The sequence below is a fragment of the Sturnus vulgaris genome, chromosome 3 (genome assembly GCF_052056855.1).
Source record: "Sturnus vulgaris isolate bStuVul1 chromosome 3, bStuVul1.hap1, whole genome shotgun sequence".
NCBI lineage: Eukaryota > Metazoa > Chordata > Aves > Passeriformes > Sturnidae > Sturnus > Sturnus vulgaris.
The window spans coordinates 28897585-28915483 of record NC_142245.1 but is presented as its reverse complement, the minus strand read 5'-3'; the positions used below and the strand labels follow the sequence as shown (position 1 = coordinate 28915483).

General features: G+C 48.9%; 1 protein-coding gene across 1 annotated transcript; it reads left to right on the top strand.

The window, feature by feature from the left end:
* Positions 1-646: 646 nt before the first annotated feature.
* Positions 647-16318, top strand: FOSL2 (FOS like 2, AP-1 transcription factor subunit). The gene is made up of 4 exons (XM_014877293.2): positions 647-850; positions 6710-6964; positions 10529-10636; positions 12122-16318. The coding sequence occupies exons 1-4, from the start codon at positions 752-754 to the stop codon at positions 12629-12631; spliced, it is 972 nt and encodes a 323-aa protein (XP_014732779.1). The 5' UTR covers positions 647-751; the 3' UTR covers positions 12632-16318.
* The last annotated feature ends 1581 nt before the right edge of the window (positions 16319-17899 follow it).

Here is a 17899-nt window from a genome sequence, read left to right as displayed (position 1 = left end):
CCCCGGCGGCCGGCCCGCCTCCCCCGCCGCGGCGGCAGGTGGGAGGCTCCGCGCTGCCAAGGTGGGGCCGGTGCGCCGCGGGTTTGACGTGTGCGAGTGCACATGGTGCGGCGGCGGGCGGATAATAAGCGAGCGCGGCCGGGGCGATGCCATTGCTCTGAGTCACCGCGGGCGCGCGGAGCTCCCGCTCGCAGCGCCGCCGAGCCGCGGGGCGCAAGACCCGGCTGAGTCACCCCGCGCCGGGAAAAGGGGCGGCCGGTGTGTGGTGGCGGAGGAGGTTGGGGGGCGGAGGAGAACCGCTCCGCCTGCAGCCCCCGGGGCCGGAGCCGCTCCGCCGGCGGGGCGAGTTTCGCCGGGCAGCGCGGAGAGAGGACATCGGCGAGCGCCGCTTGCGCGCACGGCTCTGCTCCCGCCGCGCCGCCTAGTCCTGCCGTCCCGTCCCGTCCCGCAGGCGCTCGGCTGCCAACTGAGCCACTTTTTTCATCGTTGTTATTATTTTTATTTTTGTTATCTCTTTATTTTAAATTTTTTTCCGGTTTATTTTTTTTTTTAACCTTTCCCCTCCACACTTTTTTCCCCGTCTTCAAAGCCGTTTTTATTATTTTTTTCCCTTCTCCGCTGCGAGCGTTGGGAGGCGAAAGGCAAGAGCCGAAGAGGTCGGGAGGGAGAAGGGGGCGGGGAGACGGCGAGGGAGCGGCGGGTGTCGGTGTGGGAAGGCGGGGACGCGGCTCCCCCGGCCCGACCTCGGACCATGTACCAGGACTACCCCGGGAACTTCGACACCTCCTCCAGAGGCAGCAGCGGCTCTCCGGGACACCCCGAGACCTACTCGAGCGGCGCAGCCCAGCAGGTAGGGCCGGGCGCTGCCCCTCTCCGCCGGTCCCTGCGGGGGCTGCTCCGAGCGCTCCCGGGACGGGAGTTCACCGCCACGCCCGGGGAGCGGCCGGCGCTTCCTCGGCGGTGGAGGCGCGGGCGACGGGCGGAGAGGCGCCGGTGCCGGGGCGCGGGGCTGCCCGCAGCCGCCGCTCCGTCCCGCCGCCCTTTCCGAGCCGCGGCGGTGCTCCTTGGTTCCCTCCCTGGAGCGGGTGCCGCGACGCGTCCGGAGAGGCGCTGACCGGAGTTCCCCGCCTGTCGGGCCGGGGCTGTATGTGAGGCACGGCCTGCCCCGAGCGGGGACGTGCGGGGAGGGAGCGCCCGGCGGGCAGTCTCCGCCACCGGCGGGCAGTCTCCGCCAGCCCGGCCCCAGGTGGAGCGGGCTCGGCGGATGTCGGTGCCTGCCGCCCGGGCACTCGCCGCAGCGCCGGGACGCGCTCGGCAATCAAAGGGCTCCTCCGAGCGACTTCTCTGTGAGGTCGGTAACGCGAATACAGGGGCGCACCGAACTCTTCCTCCTTCCTGCTTTTGTTCTCCTTGGGAGCTTCTAGCTATCCACGTTCATCGCGCCTGCCCGGGTGGTGCCCGGGGCTCGTCCGCCGCACTTTGGGCGGCTTCGCTGGGACTTTGGGAGGTGCCGCCCGAGTTATTCCCGGAGCTGTTGCAGCCGCCGTGGAACACGGAGGGATGGATGGCTGGAGGTGGGCTCAGGGTCTTTCCAGCGCCCGCGGCTGTCTGCCCGTTTCTCTCCCGCTAAACTTTGTCTCCGAGGCGCTGACACTCTCTTTGCCTTTGCCACGCCGAGACCGCGAGGGGCCCACGCCGAGACCCGGCGGCGTGTGGCTGTGCTCAGCCCTCTGCCCGCCCGCTGCTCGGCTCCTCTCCGGCCGGCCGTGCCTTTTTCCGAGCCGAAGTTTCCTGGGGCTCGCCGGAGCGCTCCCCGGTCCCGCTCCCCACTCAAGCTCCGCTGCCGGGCGGCGCTTCGAGAATGGGGAATATTTCCTGTGGAAGCGGCGTGAATTCATGGACCTGAAATCCCAGTCGTGTGGTTTGGGGTTTTTTTCCTTTCATTTTCCTAAGAAAATACCTCGGAATGACTTATGTGCCTAGATAGACTAAATCTACCACTTCTGGGGAAGGCATTACACAATCGGGCCAGTTATACAAACCTGGGTTATTTCATAACTTGTTTACATCAGCTGGCCCAGCCTCACTTTTTTTGGCCTTTTCAGAGTTTGGCTTCCCCCTCTCCCCTTTTTTCTCACGATATTATTTCTTGTGCGGCTTGTATGAGCGAACTGGCAGTGTAAGCACAGTGTAGCCTTCGCATCAAGGAGTCATAGGATAATTAAAAGAGAGGGGGGGAAAAAAAAAGAAGGAAAAAAGTCCAGTCTTAAACTCTGCCAGCCGTACCAGCCCGTGACATTCCTCACATTAAAGAAGTTTTACCAGAAATGACTCGCTGCCGCTCCCCGCCTGCTCCAAACGCATCTCGCTGGTGCCCTCTGCGGGCTGCGGGTTCCAGGGACTCCAGCTCGGCTAAAGCTTATTCCCTGGTTTACAGTAAATGCTAGGACAGGGTGGGGGAGCGGGAAAGGGTGCTGAGAAGCTGGAAACGCCCGGCAAACTGCAAATTCTCACTCTCCCTTTCCTCCTGTGATTTAACAGCTGCTCTGGATTCAAGCACTTGCTGCAGGAGGTCGTGAAACTCTGTCACCACTTCACATTTGAGCTGTCACAGTCCCAGCAATAACTGGGTTTTCCCCTTTTTTCTGGGGCTCCACGTCTTGCCGAGGCAGCTCGCATGCGTGCCGTTTGATACGGGGACCAGAGCCCAGTTTCTAGGGTTACTATCTGAAACAGGGCTTTGAGCAGGACGTTGGCTTAGCAAGAACATAAATGTTTTTCTTTAAAAATCCGGGAGATTTCTCAAGGCCTTGTGCTCTGTCTTCCCCTTGATCCTTACAGATGTTGTAGATTAGGATCAAATGTAAGCGTTGCCTTTACCCTAGCAGTTGGGCTGTTCTGCTGATTCTGGTCTGTGGAGATCTGCAGTTTTATCACTACAGAAAATATGCATTGCTGAAATTTTTTCTTTATTGTGTTCTTTTTTTTTCAAAAGCAAGAAAAGATGCATCAGTCACATGTTTAAATGGAAACTGTGTCTCTGAGCCAAAACTTTGATGCTTTTTAATTATTTTTTCCCATACAGCACAGCACTGGAACATTTTTCTTTTAAGTTGCGTGTCATGCTATTTTCCTAATCACCGACTTGCCATGTGGTAAACATAGACTTTAATGGGAAGAGTTTGTGTACTCTTTCAGAGTGGTCGACTTTCCCCTGAGATATTATAGCACTGTGTCCAGATTTCCTTCGAGGAGATTTTCAACATAGGAGAGCCATCAAGGGCCTTGTATTTATTGTAAGATCTATCACATATACCTTATATTTGGTAACTGAGTAATGCTGAAGATGCTCTAGGATTTTTTTCGGTTGCTTTGTTGTTGGGTTTGATTTTTTTCTCCCCCCCCAGCCAGTATACCCATTTCTCGACTGGTTTCTGGTGCTGCTCTGCACTTAGTTACAGATGTCAGTGAAGGTCCAGAGTGGAGCAAAGACACAGCGGGGTGCCGTATAGAAACCTTAAGGTGTAGAAAGGAACCACAAAGCCAAAGCTTGAAATGTCCCCGTGCTGTCTGTGCTGCTAAGTTGTGAGCTGCTAATGTAGTCTGTCCCTGCTTGTGGCAGGACTCGCTGGAGCCTCCCCCGACTATGGGTCTGAGGAGGCTCTCATCCAACCCCGTATTTTTAAGGCAGAGCAGAGACCGACCTCAGTTCTTGGCACACTTAATAACAGGACTCTTTCTGTTTGCTATTTAGTTGTTGGGGTTTTTTAATGATACCTTCATCTGCGTTGGCTTGGGTCAGGAGGAGAGCGGTGGGTTCGTGGCTGAGCGTGTGCTGCGTGTGGAGCCCTGCAATCTGCCTATCGCCTCATCTTTCTGTAGTGCTCCGGATTCCTTGTCCAGAGGAGGAACTGAGAGCTGGCACATAATGCTTCCAGGAGCCTCTCGTAGGTCAGGAGTGGAGAGCTGTACATGTCCTGTGAAAGGAGAAGGCAGGAGGGCGTCTGGAAAGAGGAGAAGTGGGTGAGGGCAGGCAGTGCTGTCAGGCTGGCAGCGGCATTGAAGCTCTGTGAGAGGAGAAGAGATGAAGAGAGCAAAGATGGGGCTGCAGTTTGGGGAAAGGTCTGGCACTTGTGTGTGAGGAGGCTGGTGCTCAAAGGGGCTGTGCAGGGGAGGTGACAGGGAATTCAGGGTCTGCCACTGCAACCAGCAGCATCCCAGGGGTCACATCGTGACTACTGCATCCCAGGGGTCAGAGCTGGTGGTCACTGGGCAGAATGTGGGGACCAGCAGCATTCTGGCATGGCAGAGCTGACCTGGTGCAGCGCCCTAGCAGGGAAAACGAGCTATGTGAGGGAAGCCTGATCGGTCAGGAAGCAATACTTATAAAACCCGGTGTTAGACTGAGCACGCTGTGTCTGAAGACTCAGTCTGCCACAGCAGTCTGTCCCTTAATTCTTTATCCAGGAAGAATACTGCCTTTGGAAAGTACAGAATACAGGTTTGGGGATTTTTTTTGTTGTTGTTATTTCTAACTAGAAGGGAAGCTGGTGACAGAGATGGGGCATGGCACAGAGAGGAACTGGTCTCTTCCCCCCAAGTCTGAAAGCAAGCATTGTGGAGCTGCAGAGGGATGTGGCTGAACTGAGCAGCTCCCCTTTGCTGTCCAGGAGACCTCTACTAGTGTTACAGAAGGATCCTAGATTGAATACAGGAATGATTGGAAATGGAGTATTTGTTTAGTCAATACGTGGAGCCTGATTTTTGTGCTGATTTTTAGCATGTTGTTGAGTGTTGGAGGCAAAGGTTACCTCTGGAATGCCAGTGGTGCCTCTATGGCAAAGCACCAGAAGCTTTCTGGATGTTTTGCAGTCATAGCTTTCTAGTGTCCCTGCAAAGAAGAACAGGACATTTCTTCTGTGCTTTTCGGATCTGAAAGGGAGGGTAGCACAGATAGGTAATGGTCGTGGTATAGAAGCCACTTGTGGATATGGAAGTAGGGCTCACATCCCTTGAGTTGAGCTTGTGGTCTCGCACTTCCTCCCTTCTGCGAGGTTCAGGTCCTCGTGTTCTGGTTATGGAGGCACCGGCGCATCCTCCTCGGTGCCATGTGGTCACAGCCTACAGCATGCCGAGCAAAGGAGGGGATTTGCACCCATAAATTCTGACAGTGTTGACAGTTTATGGCTCCCAGCCTCTGTAACTAATTGGGTGACATGGACTCTGACATGTGGGATGAGCTGAGGCTGTGTTGGACTCAAGCTCCAAGTGATTCTCTGAGGTGCTATTGGGGGTTTTGCCAAGGTCTTGGTGCCAGTGTCATCCTCTCTGTGTAATTTCCCCGCCTGCTTAATTTGACTCACTCCTTCCTTCTCTCATCCTTTCTTGCTAGATTTTGAGCTGTTCAGAGAGGTGTAAGTCAGCAGCTGTCAGTATTCAGACTGGATCTCCTGGTCTCCAGGTGTTGGCAGCTCACTAATGCCGGCCTGAAGTGCTGTAGCTATCAGCATGTGAAATGCTATTTGCAGTAGCCTTGGTTTAACAAAGCTCTTAAGGTGCTTGATTAGGCACACCCTGAAAAGGAAATCTGTGTTGAAGTGGTGTCCCTTATCTGGGACTTACCTGAGCTGAGGTCAGGCTGATGCAAGGGCTCTCGCTTCTCTGGGAAGCTAGGCTGTTGACCCAAGAATGTGCTTTTTTCACGGACTCATTTCAAGGCTTACAAACCAGTGGTGGTGATAGCTGTGGGTCCTACAAGCCCTGTCCCTTGCTCAGTGATTGCTGGAGCAAGGCCCGTCTGTGTGTTAATTCCAGTCTAACCATTGAAAGCCTCCTGAAGGAGCTCAGCATAGACAAAAACATTCTTTCTCTCCTGCTTCCCCCTGCGGGGACAAGCGATTGTTTTCCTTGCAATTTAGTGCCAGCATATTATCCAGATGGATTTACCTCTGTCTGAAAGAAGGTGTACATGTATTTTGGAGGCAATCATTACCTGCTGCCTTGGTTTTACTGCTGCCTTGTTTTGTCTAGACAGTGCAGAGAGCTGCAGGGAACTTGTCCGATCTGAATCCTAAGACCTACTTTATAGGCTGCTATTAAAATACATATCCTCGCACGTAACCATCTCTGGGCTGGGTTTCTTGATGAGCACAGAGCTACCGAAGGAGAAGCGGGCTGCTGTTCTTGCCATAGCAAACCCTAGGTGGACCAAGCCAAATTTCAGGGCAATCCTTTGGTGAAAGGAGGCTTTGCCCTGCTTGGTAACGGCATTTCAGAACTGAAGTTTCTCTTCCTTTTCTTTGGGTTTGAAGAAACTCCTTAATTCCCCTTTTGCTCCATGCCGGAAGGAGTGGTGGGCACTGGCAGGAGGTGGCAGCAGTGGGGATGGTGCCTGGGAGGGGAGAATGGGTTAGGGTAATGCTGGGGAGGTGTGTGGGGGAAGAGGAAAGGGGTTGGGAGAGGGCAGGGCTGCTCTGGAGGGGAAGTGCCTGAGCTCAGTGCCTTCCTCAAGGGCCTGTGGCAGACAGGGGCAGCTTAAGATGGTGCAGAGGCACCAGCTACTGGTGTTTTTGCTTCAGGAGCTGCTTTGATCCTCACTGGTGCCACTCCTGAGGGCTTAGCTGGTTTTGTAGTAACTACTTGTGTTCTGTTCTCATTGACAGTTTCTTCTCTGCTCTCTGTCCCCCTTCTCCTCTGCCTTTCCTCCTAGAAATTTCGAGTAGATATGCCAGGATCGGGCAGTGCCTTTATCCCTACGATCAACGCCATCACGACGAGCCAAGACCTGCAGTGGATGGTGCAGCCCACCGTCATCACCTCCATGTCCAGCCCTTACTCCCGCTCGCACCCCTACAGCCACCCGCTGCCCCCGCTGTCCTCAGTGGCCGGGCACACGGCTCTGCAGCGCCCCGGCGTCATCAAAACCATCGGGACCACCGTGGGACGCAGACGGAGAGACGAGCAGGTAACTGCAGCTGGGAGAGCCTTGGAAAACAGACCTGCAGAGATTCTCCCCCCTCACCCCCTCATGAGATCTCCCAGCACCACAGGGGAGCACTGAGGTCCATGCCTGGCACTGTACATGTGTTGAGGCTTCTTAGTGACTTTTATCGCTGCCTCCTCATCATATGGTGAGATTTACTCAATCTTCATCAAACGCTTCACACCACTGGCCCGCATTGCGGCTTGGTTTGTAAAGGAGGTGAAACTCTGAAGTCGAGCCCTGGGTTTCAGTTTGAGTGTCTCTGCCACTCCAGGCAGAAGGAAACCTCTAAGAAAGCAGAGCAGCTTTCATGTAGGTCCTTTACAAATCTTACACCAAATTACATCAGCTAATGTTTTCTGTTGGCTCTGTAGCTGCCAGCACTGCTTCAGTCTCCATTTGTGTGATACCCCCTGTACCAGCCAGCATCATGCAGGGAGGAACAGCTTCCCTAGAGCACCTCAGCTCTAGTATGAAGAGCCTTATGGATGGCTGGGGTCTAAATCCACCTTCCCACTACAAACCTGTAGTCGCTTGATCTTTTTGCAACAGTTTGGTGGTGATCCCGTGAGAGATTTTTCTGCTCCAAACCCAGAAATGTTTTCATAACTGGCATGAGGCAGCTTGTACCACTGCTGCCCTGTGCTCAACCTCCTAATGGGATTATCAAGCTGGGACCCTGGATCTGGTGGACTAGGTGCAGATATCTCATCTTCTGGAAATCAACACTGTTGTTCTTCTCTTAGTAAGAATCACCTTTCTCCAGGGCTATCTGGTGAACAGCTATTCACAGTGCTAGGATGATTTGTCTTTGAGTTTAGTCAGATCTATTTTTTTTTTTCAATCTCCCCAAGTTGTTCCCGAGCAGCATTTGTGTGGTTCGCTGCAGAGCAGTGCCGTGAGACACACGGCACACCCTCCAGACATGAGCTGTTGTGTGAGGTCTGTTTCTAATAAGACTCACCAACCCTACTTTTACTTCTACATCATCTGTTTTGATTCACAGTCCAATTATTTTATGTGGAGTTGCTGTCTGGTTTAGACCCAAGAGGTTAAAGTCAGAGTTTAGCAGTACCTCTGTGTGGGGAGCTGGTATGGCTGCAGTGAGGATCCATTTTTGGGAGGAAGGATGGAGTAGCCGTGGTGGTTCGGGTACGTGCCAGCCTTTTCCACCAGCTGGAGCTACTTCCCTGTTCCCTGCATGCAGGGCTGGTGTCCAAAGGCAAAGAAAGTCTCACAGAACTGGAGGAATAATTAGCAACAACTAATTTGTTTGACAAATGCTGCCTCTGTGTTCACAAATTGGCCGTGAAGAGATCACCATATTCTCTGCTTTATTTGTTGTTCAGAGTTATTTGCTGAAGGATGCCTGCCAAGCAATTCCTGGCCTGTGGCTTGTTTGCAAGCCGTTCATTGTGGGTCATTGAAAGCCAAGTCCTTTTGATTAGACACGTGCTAAGGCAGTACCCGGGTGCTTTACTGTGGCCCTTTGGCTCAGGTTTCCACGGCTGGTGCTTTGAGCACTACATCGGAGTGCCTTTTTGGAAAACATTGTGTAACACTTTATAAAAAGAGCCTGTTTTGATGAACGTTCCTGACAGTGAATGCACGTACTGGGCTTGGACAAGCTACGGATAACGCATAGAGCAGGGGCACAAAGAGTGCCAAATCCAACCACTTTCAAACAAATCCAGCAACCACTGATGGAATATTCCTTTTTAGACCTGGTAACATTTAAGAACATCCAGATTAGGGGCTTCTGTCCTGCCTGTGTGATTTTTGCAAAGCAGAGTCTCCAAAACAGATAATTTTTAAATTACTGAAAGCTCTTGGAGCAGAAATTTTACTCCAAACATCTTTCAATGAGATCTGTGCTTCCAGAGCATGAAAGGGCTCTTGAAAACTGGGGCCCCAAGTCAGCATAGCTTCTCTGTGCATGCTCAGTGCTTTGCCATACTGTAGATACTTGTGTGCAAATACATTTTTACCCTGCACTCATGGGGTGGAAGTGAGTGGGCAGAGCTGTAGGGGGGAGAGCAGTGCTTGCAGGGGCTCCTTACTGGGGGAAATATGCTGCCCAGCAGAATGGAGCCTAGGATGCTAGCCCCAGCCTATGATGGACATTGTGAGCTGCTGATGGAAAAAGCTTTTAGGTCTAATTTCTGTGTCCTGCAGTCCTAGAATTGCTTGCGTTGCTCAGTGAGCATCCAGGGGCTCATGTAATATGCAGGTAAAATCACAGGCACAAATCAGATCCTGAAAAAAGCAGAAATGAGCGAGCTGAATGCCCAGAGGCTGAAGTAAACTTACTGAAACTGCAAACATCTAAATTAGGGAGACAGAGCAAGCCAAAACAAACTAGACTGAGGTTGGAGTAAAGCTAACAATAAAAAGAAAAGATAATAAAACTGTGACTGTCTCATTTGTGACATTGACAGTCCATGAAGATATTGAAACTGTAGCTTCTCTGAAGAGGTGTTTCTTTCCATTTTCTGCTGGCACTCTGTGAGATCTGAGATGTGCTTTGCCAGGTGTCAAGAGTTTTGCTTTCGTTTACAGTCACCAGGCCAGAGTCCCTGCAGCACACTTGGGCTGGGTGGGGCTGAAGCATAGGGTACAAGGTTGGAGTGCAGGGCTGAGCACGTGCCCTGGATCCCCGTGCTGCTCTGTCTGCATGGATCCTGCTGGATCTCCTTGCTGCTCTGCCTGCATGGATCCTGCACGCTGGGTGCCACAGTGGAGAGTGGCCCCACGCTTGCCCGCTCTGTGCCCTGCTGTACTGGCTCCCTGGCTTTGGCCATGGCACAAACCTATCTGCTGATGCTGGGGTTTGTGAAACCTTGTCTCAAACCCCAAAAGCTGAGCATAGCCTTGACCAGGTCTTGTGAGCTCCTGCTCACTTCCTCTGGTTTTGCAAGAGTGTAGCTGGATGGGTTTCTATGGAATTGCTCCTGATTTACATCAGTGAGGATGTCAGCTGGCCTCAGGAAGCCCTTGATATCACTGGAGCCTTGCCTGCTGATGCAAGAAGCAGTGTGTTATCTCGCTGAGTGCTCAAAAATCTGAGGTCAGATTTTTGGGTGGTATAAATCATTGTTGCTTCACAGACTTCATGGGAGCCCTGCTGATTTCCCTGTTTCCCCCTATACACCATCCCAACCTTCAAGCGAACAACTATTTTTGTGTGGGAAGCAGCAGATATTTTCTTTCAAGAAAGAGGCACTTACAACATCGTGCTCTGGTTTTGCTTAACGTACCACCCAAGTTGTGAAACAATCAGAGCATCTTTTATCTGTTTGGCCTTGGTGCAGATTCACTGTCCTCTTACACAATCTGTGCCCTGCTCCTTCTCCTCACCCTTCTGCTAAGACCTGGTGCAGGCAGAGATACTGTGTGCTTTCATCTTCTGCTGACATCAGTGACGAGGGGGAGTGCTCAGCATCCTGCTGGATCAGGCTTTTTCCTTTGCATTGTGGTTAAATCCTCACAAACGTAAAGGAATGCCTTGCTCAGATCTGATTGGATTTTCTTGGCACTTGCCCACAGCTGTCGCCTGAGGAAGAAGAGAAGCGAAGGATCCGGAGAGAGAGGAACAAGCTGGCAGCTGCCAAGTGTCGTAACAGGCGTCGAGAGCTAACAGAGAAACTGCAGGCGGTACGTGCCCTGCATGCATTTCTCCTTCCTTGTCACCCACCCTTCCGACCAGCTCCAAGGACATTGCTTTTCCTCCACCTACATCTTCGAGGAAGATGCTTCACACATGTCTTCCTTGTCTAAGGCTGCCCAAGGGTTCTGCTCCTACATCAACAGTAGCTGATGAGGGAGACTTGGGCATGGAGCTTAGGACCCTAAAATTCTCTTTGCTGAGTGCCCAAAATGTCCTAGGAGCTCTCTTCCCTTCTCACCTCTCAACCAGCACAAGTCTCCCTGACTCTGGTTACCTTTCATAAGTGGAAATAAAGACACTGTGTGCCTCAAAGGCAAGCTTAAGAACAAAAACTCTGAAGAGAGGTAGGATCATCTGAAGGCCATAGAAAACAAGGTAGATGTTTTGTGTACCTATTAAAGGTATATCCTTTAAGCTTACTCCTTCTTTGGAGGTGGAATAGTAACTGACTTCCTTCAAAAAGGAAGCATCGCAGAGATGTGTGTAAGAGTAATAATTAGTAAAGCTGGAGAAGGTAGAGCTGAGCATAAGAACCAAGGGGTGAGTAAGGCACTGGTTGAAGAGAAGACAAGAAAATTTTAGAAAGAAATTTAAAAATTCTTTGGATTGTGTGAAGTAAACTGAAGGAAAGGCTCCCGTGCTCCTGATCAAGATCCAGCCTGGTTTTATCCAATGATATTGTTAACAAGCAGAGCAGCAGTGAAAGCACACCTGTGAAACGTGCTGCTGCCTCAAATTAGGAGGTGCTCCCAGTGAAGGAGAGGCAGGACGTCCATCCTATAGAGATGTCATGACCAACGTGATAGAAGTGAGAGGAGTGTGCAAAGTGGGAGTCAGATCCTGAAGGGCTGAGTGTGAGTTTTGTGAAGTTACAAGCTCCTCACATGGAGCTGCTCCCAGACTGACTATGATCCATCTGTGTGATGTGACCATGGGAAAGGTAAATGTCTTACTTGTAGGGTCAAGGGGTGATGCAGTGTTAGTTCTTTGGGCAAGAGTTAGACAAGTGTCAGACCTAATCTGAAATATACACTACAGAAATAAAATAGCAGTTTAGAGACTGCTATACATTACCTCTGTCAAAGTGAAAAGAAGATTACTAGCCTAACATAAAAAAACAATGGGAGGAGATCTGGGCCCTCTGCTAAGGTGTCTGTCAGGCAGAGAGCAAAGGAGAAGACTGAAGTCACAGGCCAAGACAGAGTGGCAGAAACTAGCTATCAGAAAATTAAGGCAAAGTCATGAGATTATTTATAACCCTTGGACTGGTGATGTTTGGGAATAGCCTACAGATAGACACATGAAACACAAGATGTTTGACTGGCAATGACCTGGTATCTGCTTGGCTCACAAAGAATCAGGGGTGTATCTTCCTGTGCCAGATGGGATCTGGACTTGGTGGCCCTGTTCCAGGTGAGGGGTAGTTCCAGAGCCTTTGCTGTTTTATTTATTTATTCCCCTTTTGTCTGCAGGAAACTGAAGTACTGGAGGAGGAGAAGTCAGTGCTGCAAAAGGAGATTGCTGAGCTCCAGAAGGAGAAGGAGAAGCTGGAGTTTATGCTGGTGGCTCACAGCCCTGTGTGCAAAATCAGCCCCGAGGAACGTCGGAGCCCACCATCCAGCAGCCTCCAGAGCATTCGGACTGGAGCAAGTGGAGCGGTGGTGGTGAAGCAGGAGCCTGTGGAGGAAGAGATCCCATCTTCCTCTTTGGTCCTTGACAAAGCCCAGAGGTCTGTCATTAAGCCCATCAGCATTGCTGGAGGTTTTTATGGGGAAGAGGCACTCAACACTCCCATTGTGGTGACCTCAACACCAGCCATCACTCCTGGCTCTTCCAACTTGGTGTTCACCTACCCTAACGTGTTGGATCAGGAGTCTCCTCTCTCCCCTTCTGAGTCCTGCTCCAAAGCTCACCGGAGGAGCAGCAGCAGCGGGGACCAGTCCTCAGATTCCTTGAACTCTCCCACCTTGCTGGCGTTGTAATCCCCCTGCGGCCCCCCATTTTGCCAGTGTGTTACATCCCCCACAGCACCATGGGGGGAGCCCCTCCACGGGATTAGAGACAGGCACAGGATCGTTCAAGCACAAGGGCAGCAAGAACAAGGATGGGGAAGTGCTACAGCTCCAGGAAGGAGAGTGAGGACCAACGCCAGCTCCCTGGAGGCAGGAAACGGCAAGGGTGGGACTGACACGCCAGGGTTGTTTGGAGAGGGTGATGTCCCCTCTGTAGGGACTGCCTATGGAAACCTCTTTGTGGACCTGGGGAGCACTCCTGGCCAGGACTGAAGGCGAGCTGCAGACAGTTGCTAGTTGTCCCTTTCCTTTGTGGATTGACCTGATCAGTTGTGCTCTGTGCTTAAATCATTCTGGTTAGTTGATCTTACAACTTCTCTCTTGCGTGCTCGCTCTCTCTCTTCGCTTATCATTTCCAATGTTGTCGATCCCATTACATTTCACTCAGTTGCTCTGAACTCTAAAGTCTTATTAGGATCTTTCCTCTTGCAAATAGCTGTGGGAAACATGTAGGGTTGCCCAGACAGGAGGATGACAGCTGGGAGGACCAGGAGATAGCGGGACCAAGAGGGAGCCCAAGAACTCAGCAGCAAGAGCAGAGCTTGTAGTCTCTAGACTGAGGAACAGAGACAGCAGAAGGCTCATATGGAAGCCTTTCTTTTTAAAAATGTGGATATATTTATCCCCTTGGGCTCCTCAAAAAATCAAGTTAACATCTCAGGGTCAAAGTAGCATCAGAAAAGCTGCTGGGCTGGCACTTGCCAGTCACTGGCAGGGTTTTACCCTAGTTCGCTGGATATCAAGTCTGATGCTTGTTGTTTACTTTTCCTGGGCTGCCTGCTGTCTAGGGAGTATTACATCTTCCTTCCCATCAGGGCTCCTGACTCAGAGGCTGATCTCTTCCTGTTAGTAAATCTTCCCCTCCCCTTGGCCATACTTGCAGAACATGCTGAAAAAAAAGACATGACACCACATGCCTATAAATCTAGGATGGAGACTGGCAGCAGCTGAGACAGTGAAATTAGCTGGCTGTATCCTTGCTGATTTTTGGATTGTTGGGAAACAAAGCATCCACCAGCACAGCACAGGCCACAAGGCCCCAGCTCCTGACCAGGCAGGAATGGCATAGATAAAATGTTGACCTGTTTGAACTAAAACAGAGCTTCTGACAAGCTCTGGCAAATGACAAGTTGACAGCTGAGGAAAATTGATAAGCATTATTTGCACCTTGGTCTTTGGCCTCTCGTTTTTCTTTGCATTACAATTGATCTTGTTTTGTTGTGATTGATTGGCCTGAAGACAGAGAATCAAACCAAAAGGCTCTTTGCCTAGTCTTGGGTCCTTTTCTAGCCTTTGGGCTTGACTGCTACTACTAAGTGCTCACAGAGGGCCCAAGCTCTCCAGTGCTTGTATTCACTACTGAAAACGGTAATGTGTGTAATCTGTTGGAGCCAAGCTCAATTCCTATTGGTGTCAAGGCACTGGCAAACCATGACCCTGTGCACACTAGGATTGCCCAGCTTGCCAGCTAAACTGCTTAGGAGATAGCTCTTTGGTCCTGCCTATTGAAGCTGTGGTGACAGCTATTTATTGTTGTGTGAGATTGTCTTTTTCTTTTATACACACTCACACACACACACACACACACATATATATATATATATTTTTTAATCAGCCATAACTGGGGCATTTCTTGTTCAGGCTGGACCTGGAGAAATGCAACATACAATTATAGGGCTAGTCGTATGAGATGCAAAACTGCTGCAGTCCCCACCAACTCCACTGGGAATTAATAGGGTTCAGTCTTGTGGAACTGGAACTTTACTCAGCAGGGCTGGCTTCCCTCAAACTCTGGCCAGTGCCCATTCCTTGAATCATTTCAAAGGGACTCTATTCTGGCTCTAAAGGTGGACTTTAGCGTTTTTATTATAACTATTATTTTTAACCCAGGTATTTACCAAACTTGCCAGAAATATGTGAGTGATGTTTTTGCTTCATAAAGCTGATTGGATTCAGGCTTTTTCTACATTGCTTAAACACTTCCATTTTGATACTAGTGCTAGAGGTTTCAAGTGGAGCTTACACAGTAAGTAAAATTAGTAAAGGAGATGTATTGTCCTTACACGTACATCAGAATTTCTAATAAAGTAAATTTTACATTTCCCATAGTTAGAACAGAGGATCCACTTTTCCTAGGGTTTTACGAAGATGATACCGCTTTAGGCGGAACTGCAGCTCCTCTCTTTCCATTTTGCCAAATGCTTGTTTGGGCCACTCTGGACTGAGAATCTAAAACTGTTAATAAAACATCTCTGCATGTCATTTACACAAATTTTTGAAGATAACACAACACTGACAAGTGGTAGGTGAATCCTAAAATGATGCAGCTACTTTTGAGGCTAGATGACCAGGATTGCTGTCACTGTGAGATCGGGAACATCCACTCCTTGTAGGGCTTTCAGGAAGTCAGGCATCCCCTCAGATCTAACTGGTGGAGCAACAAAAACCTACCTTTGCTTCTGGTCACTGAATCATTGCCAAAAGGAGCTGCAGCTGGTCCTTGTCCACTGCCTCCTGCCTGGTCATTGAATTCCTCAGAGACAGGACAAGGGATGCTCCCCTTTCCTGACTGTGATACTGATGAGAGCCATGTGAAACTGCTCAAAAAAAGAAGAGGTTTATTTTCCACTGTTTGGAAAAAGTCCCAGATACCTTGTGCCTGTCCCTCAAGTCTCTCAAAGAGTGTCTGTGTTGGGATTGCTGGTCTCCAGCCTTTTGTATTTTGTGTATCAGCCTTACTTTGGTTAGTTTCTGGCAGGCAGGTACAACTTAACTCCCGTTTTGTCTGGCCCTACATTCTTCTTTTCATGTTTTCTGATGTGCTCTTTGGGAACCGATTGTCCTTCCCATGCCCAAAATGTTATTTTCCATGAGTTCCTTTCCTGCTGATTCCTAAATGTAGTGTCTCCATGTTCTGCATGTAGGGGGGATGTGGGAGCTGTTGTAACTAGTGCTGACAGCGTTTTTGAAGTCAGTAGAAAAAGGCCCAGGGAATTTCAGCTGGTATTGGGTCAGCCCCCTGGTGACTAGCCCAACAAAGCCTCTCCTAGCATCCTAAAATAATCAGTGCCAAACTGGGAGGAGTAGTAGCAGCTGCATTGAAGGAAACATTCAGCTTCTAGGTGATGTTTGCCATTCCAGTTTTGCTCTCATTCCTCCTCCTCCTTTCCCAGTTGTGGCATTGCCTTCATATATTCCTTTCTTATAGATGTGGAGACTGGGTAAGTCTCAATCCACTTGTGGTTGTGATGGGATTTGGGACCAACATGCTGGGGACAGTAGCTCTCTGTTGTGTTTTTATAATTATTATTTAAATGATCTATTTAGTTCATCTGAACCTTTAATTTTGCTGCTTACTGTATGTAGGATCCACCTGGCCTTCATCCTAAATGAAAAGAAAAAAACAAAATGAAAACAAACCTAAGACACCTCCCTTCTCCCTGGTCTCTTATTATTTATTGGCAGGCAGCCGTCTTGTGCCTGCTCCAGCAGATCTGCCCGCCATTAATTTAACATCCTCCCAAATCACATTCCTGGTGTTTGGTTGTTGCCTTTTTTTATTTTTTTTCCCTTTTTGTTGCTTTATTTTTTTCCATTCTAAAACAGACTTCTGAAATGTAAGAAATCTTATTATCATGACACAAGTTCATTTTCATTAGGAAGGCCAAGTCAAACATTTTAAGAGGTGGGGGGAACAATATACATTTATTTCTTATTTATTTATCATGTTTACATCTTTTTTTTCTGTTCAAGACTTGGATATAATAAAGCATTAAAAATACTACAATCTTCTTTTTGTTTTAGGCTAATAATTTTTTTTTGATTCCTTAAATAAAAGAATCTGAGTTTTGTTGTTGTCTGTATAAAATGTAAAAAGAGATATGTTTTTAAAGATGCATTATCATTCCTCTGTGAACAGTAGGTGGAGTTCAGGACAAATCTCAGAATACAAGATAATAATAAAATCCCATCCTGTTTTACTTAATTGTTCCCCTCCTATCCTGTATGATTAAAGGGTTATTCCACTTTCTTGTTTGTGGTTACTTGATGTTAAAACCATATTAAAATGTGTAGGAAATAGGTATCCAATTGTTTTTGCTCAGTGAGAGGATAAACTGTTGTATATATCTTGATATACTGTGTAGTTCAAAGTAACATCAGTAATAAGGGATAGTGCATCTTTATTAGAGCGATAAGTTACTAGTGTCACTAAAGTCTGCTTTAAGATCCTCGGATACAGACAGGGCCTGGTTCTGATTCCACTCACGTGGGACAAATTGAAAGCATCAGTAGCATTTTGCTACTGTGAAGCAGGTGTCAGTAGTGAAATGAAGTCTCAGTGACTAATAGGTGACCATGAGGGTTGTTGAAGGTTTGGGGGCACCATTATCTTCTTTTTCCTCAAAAGTTTTAGACCATGGGTTTTCTTTTTTACTATCTGTCTGCAGTGAAATAGTTTCTGTCACAGAGGTTCTTAAAGATGACTGCTGAAGTGGGACCTTTGCTCATAGTGATCTTGATGTCGTTCTTGCAGTCCTGGGGAATTTCAGCTCTGAGGCATTCTCTCTGGTGTTGTCTCTTTTCTGTTCTTGTTATTTTACTGAATTACAGGCCTACAGTATTTGCACTAAAACAAAAAGCTTGTTAGAGAAAGCTTGCTGCTACAAAAGAAAGAACATTAAAATGGTTTTGCTTTTACAATTTTAACTGAGTAGCATTTTATAGAATAAAATCAATCTAGATTGAAAAGAAAAAATGACTTTTCTTTTTTCCTCTGCACCTTCTCCCCCCATACTCCTTTCTTTTCATCCAATTCCTCGGTGGTATGATGTTCCCCCCTTCTCTTTTGGTGCTCAGTTGTAATGATTGGCTGTATTGTTGACTATGCTGCTGAGAGTTATGACACTTGTAAATCTCGTTTTAATGACATTGTGGACACTTTTGTATAGCAAGAACTAACTGGAGTTCTCTCTGTTAATTGAAGTAATTAAAAAGCTCCCTTTGCCATGAACAATTAAAAGCTCGCATGTTCCTTCACTATGAACAAATGGGTTCAGCATTGCCAGGTGCCTGGTTGCAGCATATTTCAAGGCTTCTTTCACAAGAGCAGCTGCAATCCTGACAGCTGTTACCTGTAACAATGGTAGATGGGGCAGAGGCTAGGAGAGCAGCCCTCCT

Bases quoted from the DNA above. Each gene is read 5' to 3' on its own strand.
- FOSL2 (XM_014877293.2), top strand. From the start codon at position 752: ATGTACCAGGACTACCCCGGGAACTTCGACACCTCCTCCAGAGGCAGC. The intron at 851-6,709 runs GTAGGGCCGGGC...CTTTCCTCCTAG, and splicing joins CGAGCGGCGCAGCCCAGCAG to AAATTTCGAGTAGATATGCC. The intron at 6,965-10,528 runs GTAACTGCAGCT...ACTTGCCCACAG, and splicing joins GCAGACGGAGAGACGAGCAG to CTGTCGCCTGAGGAAGAAGA.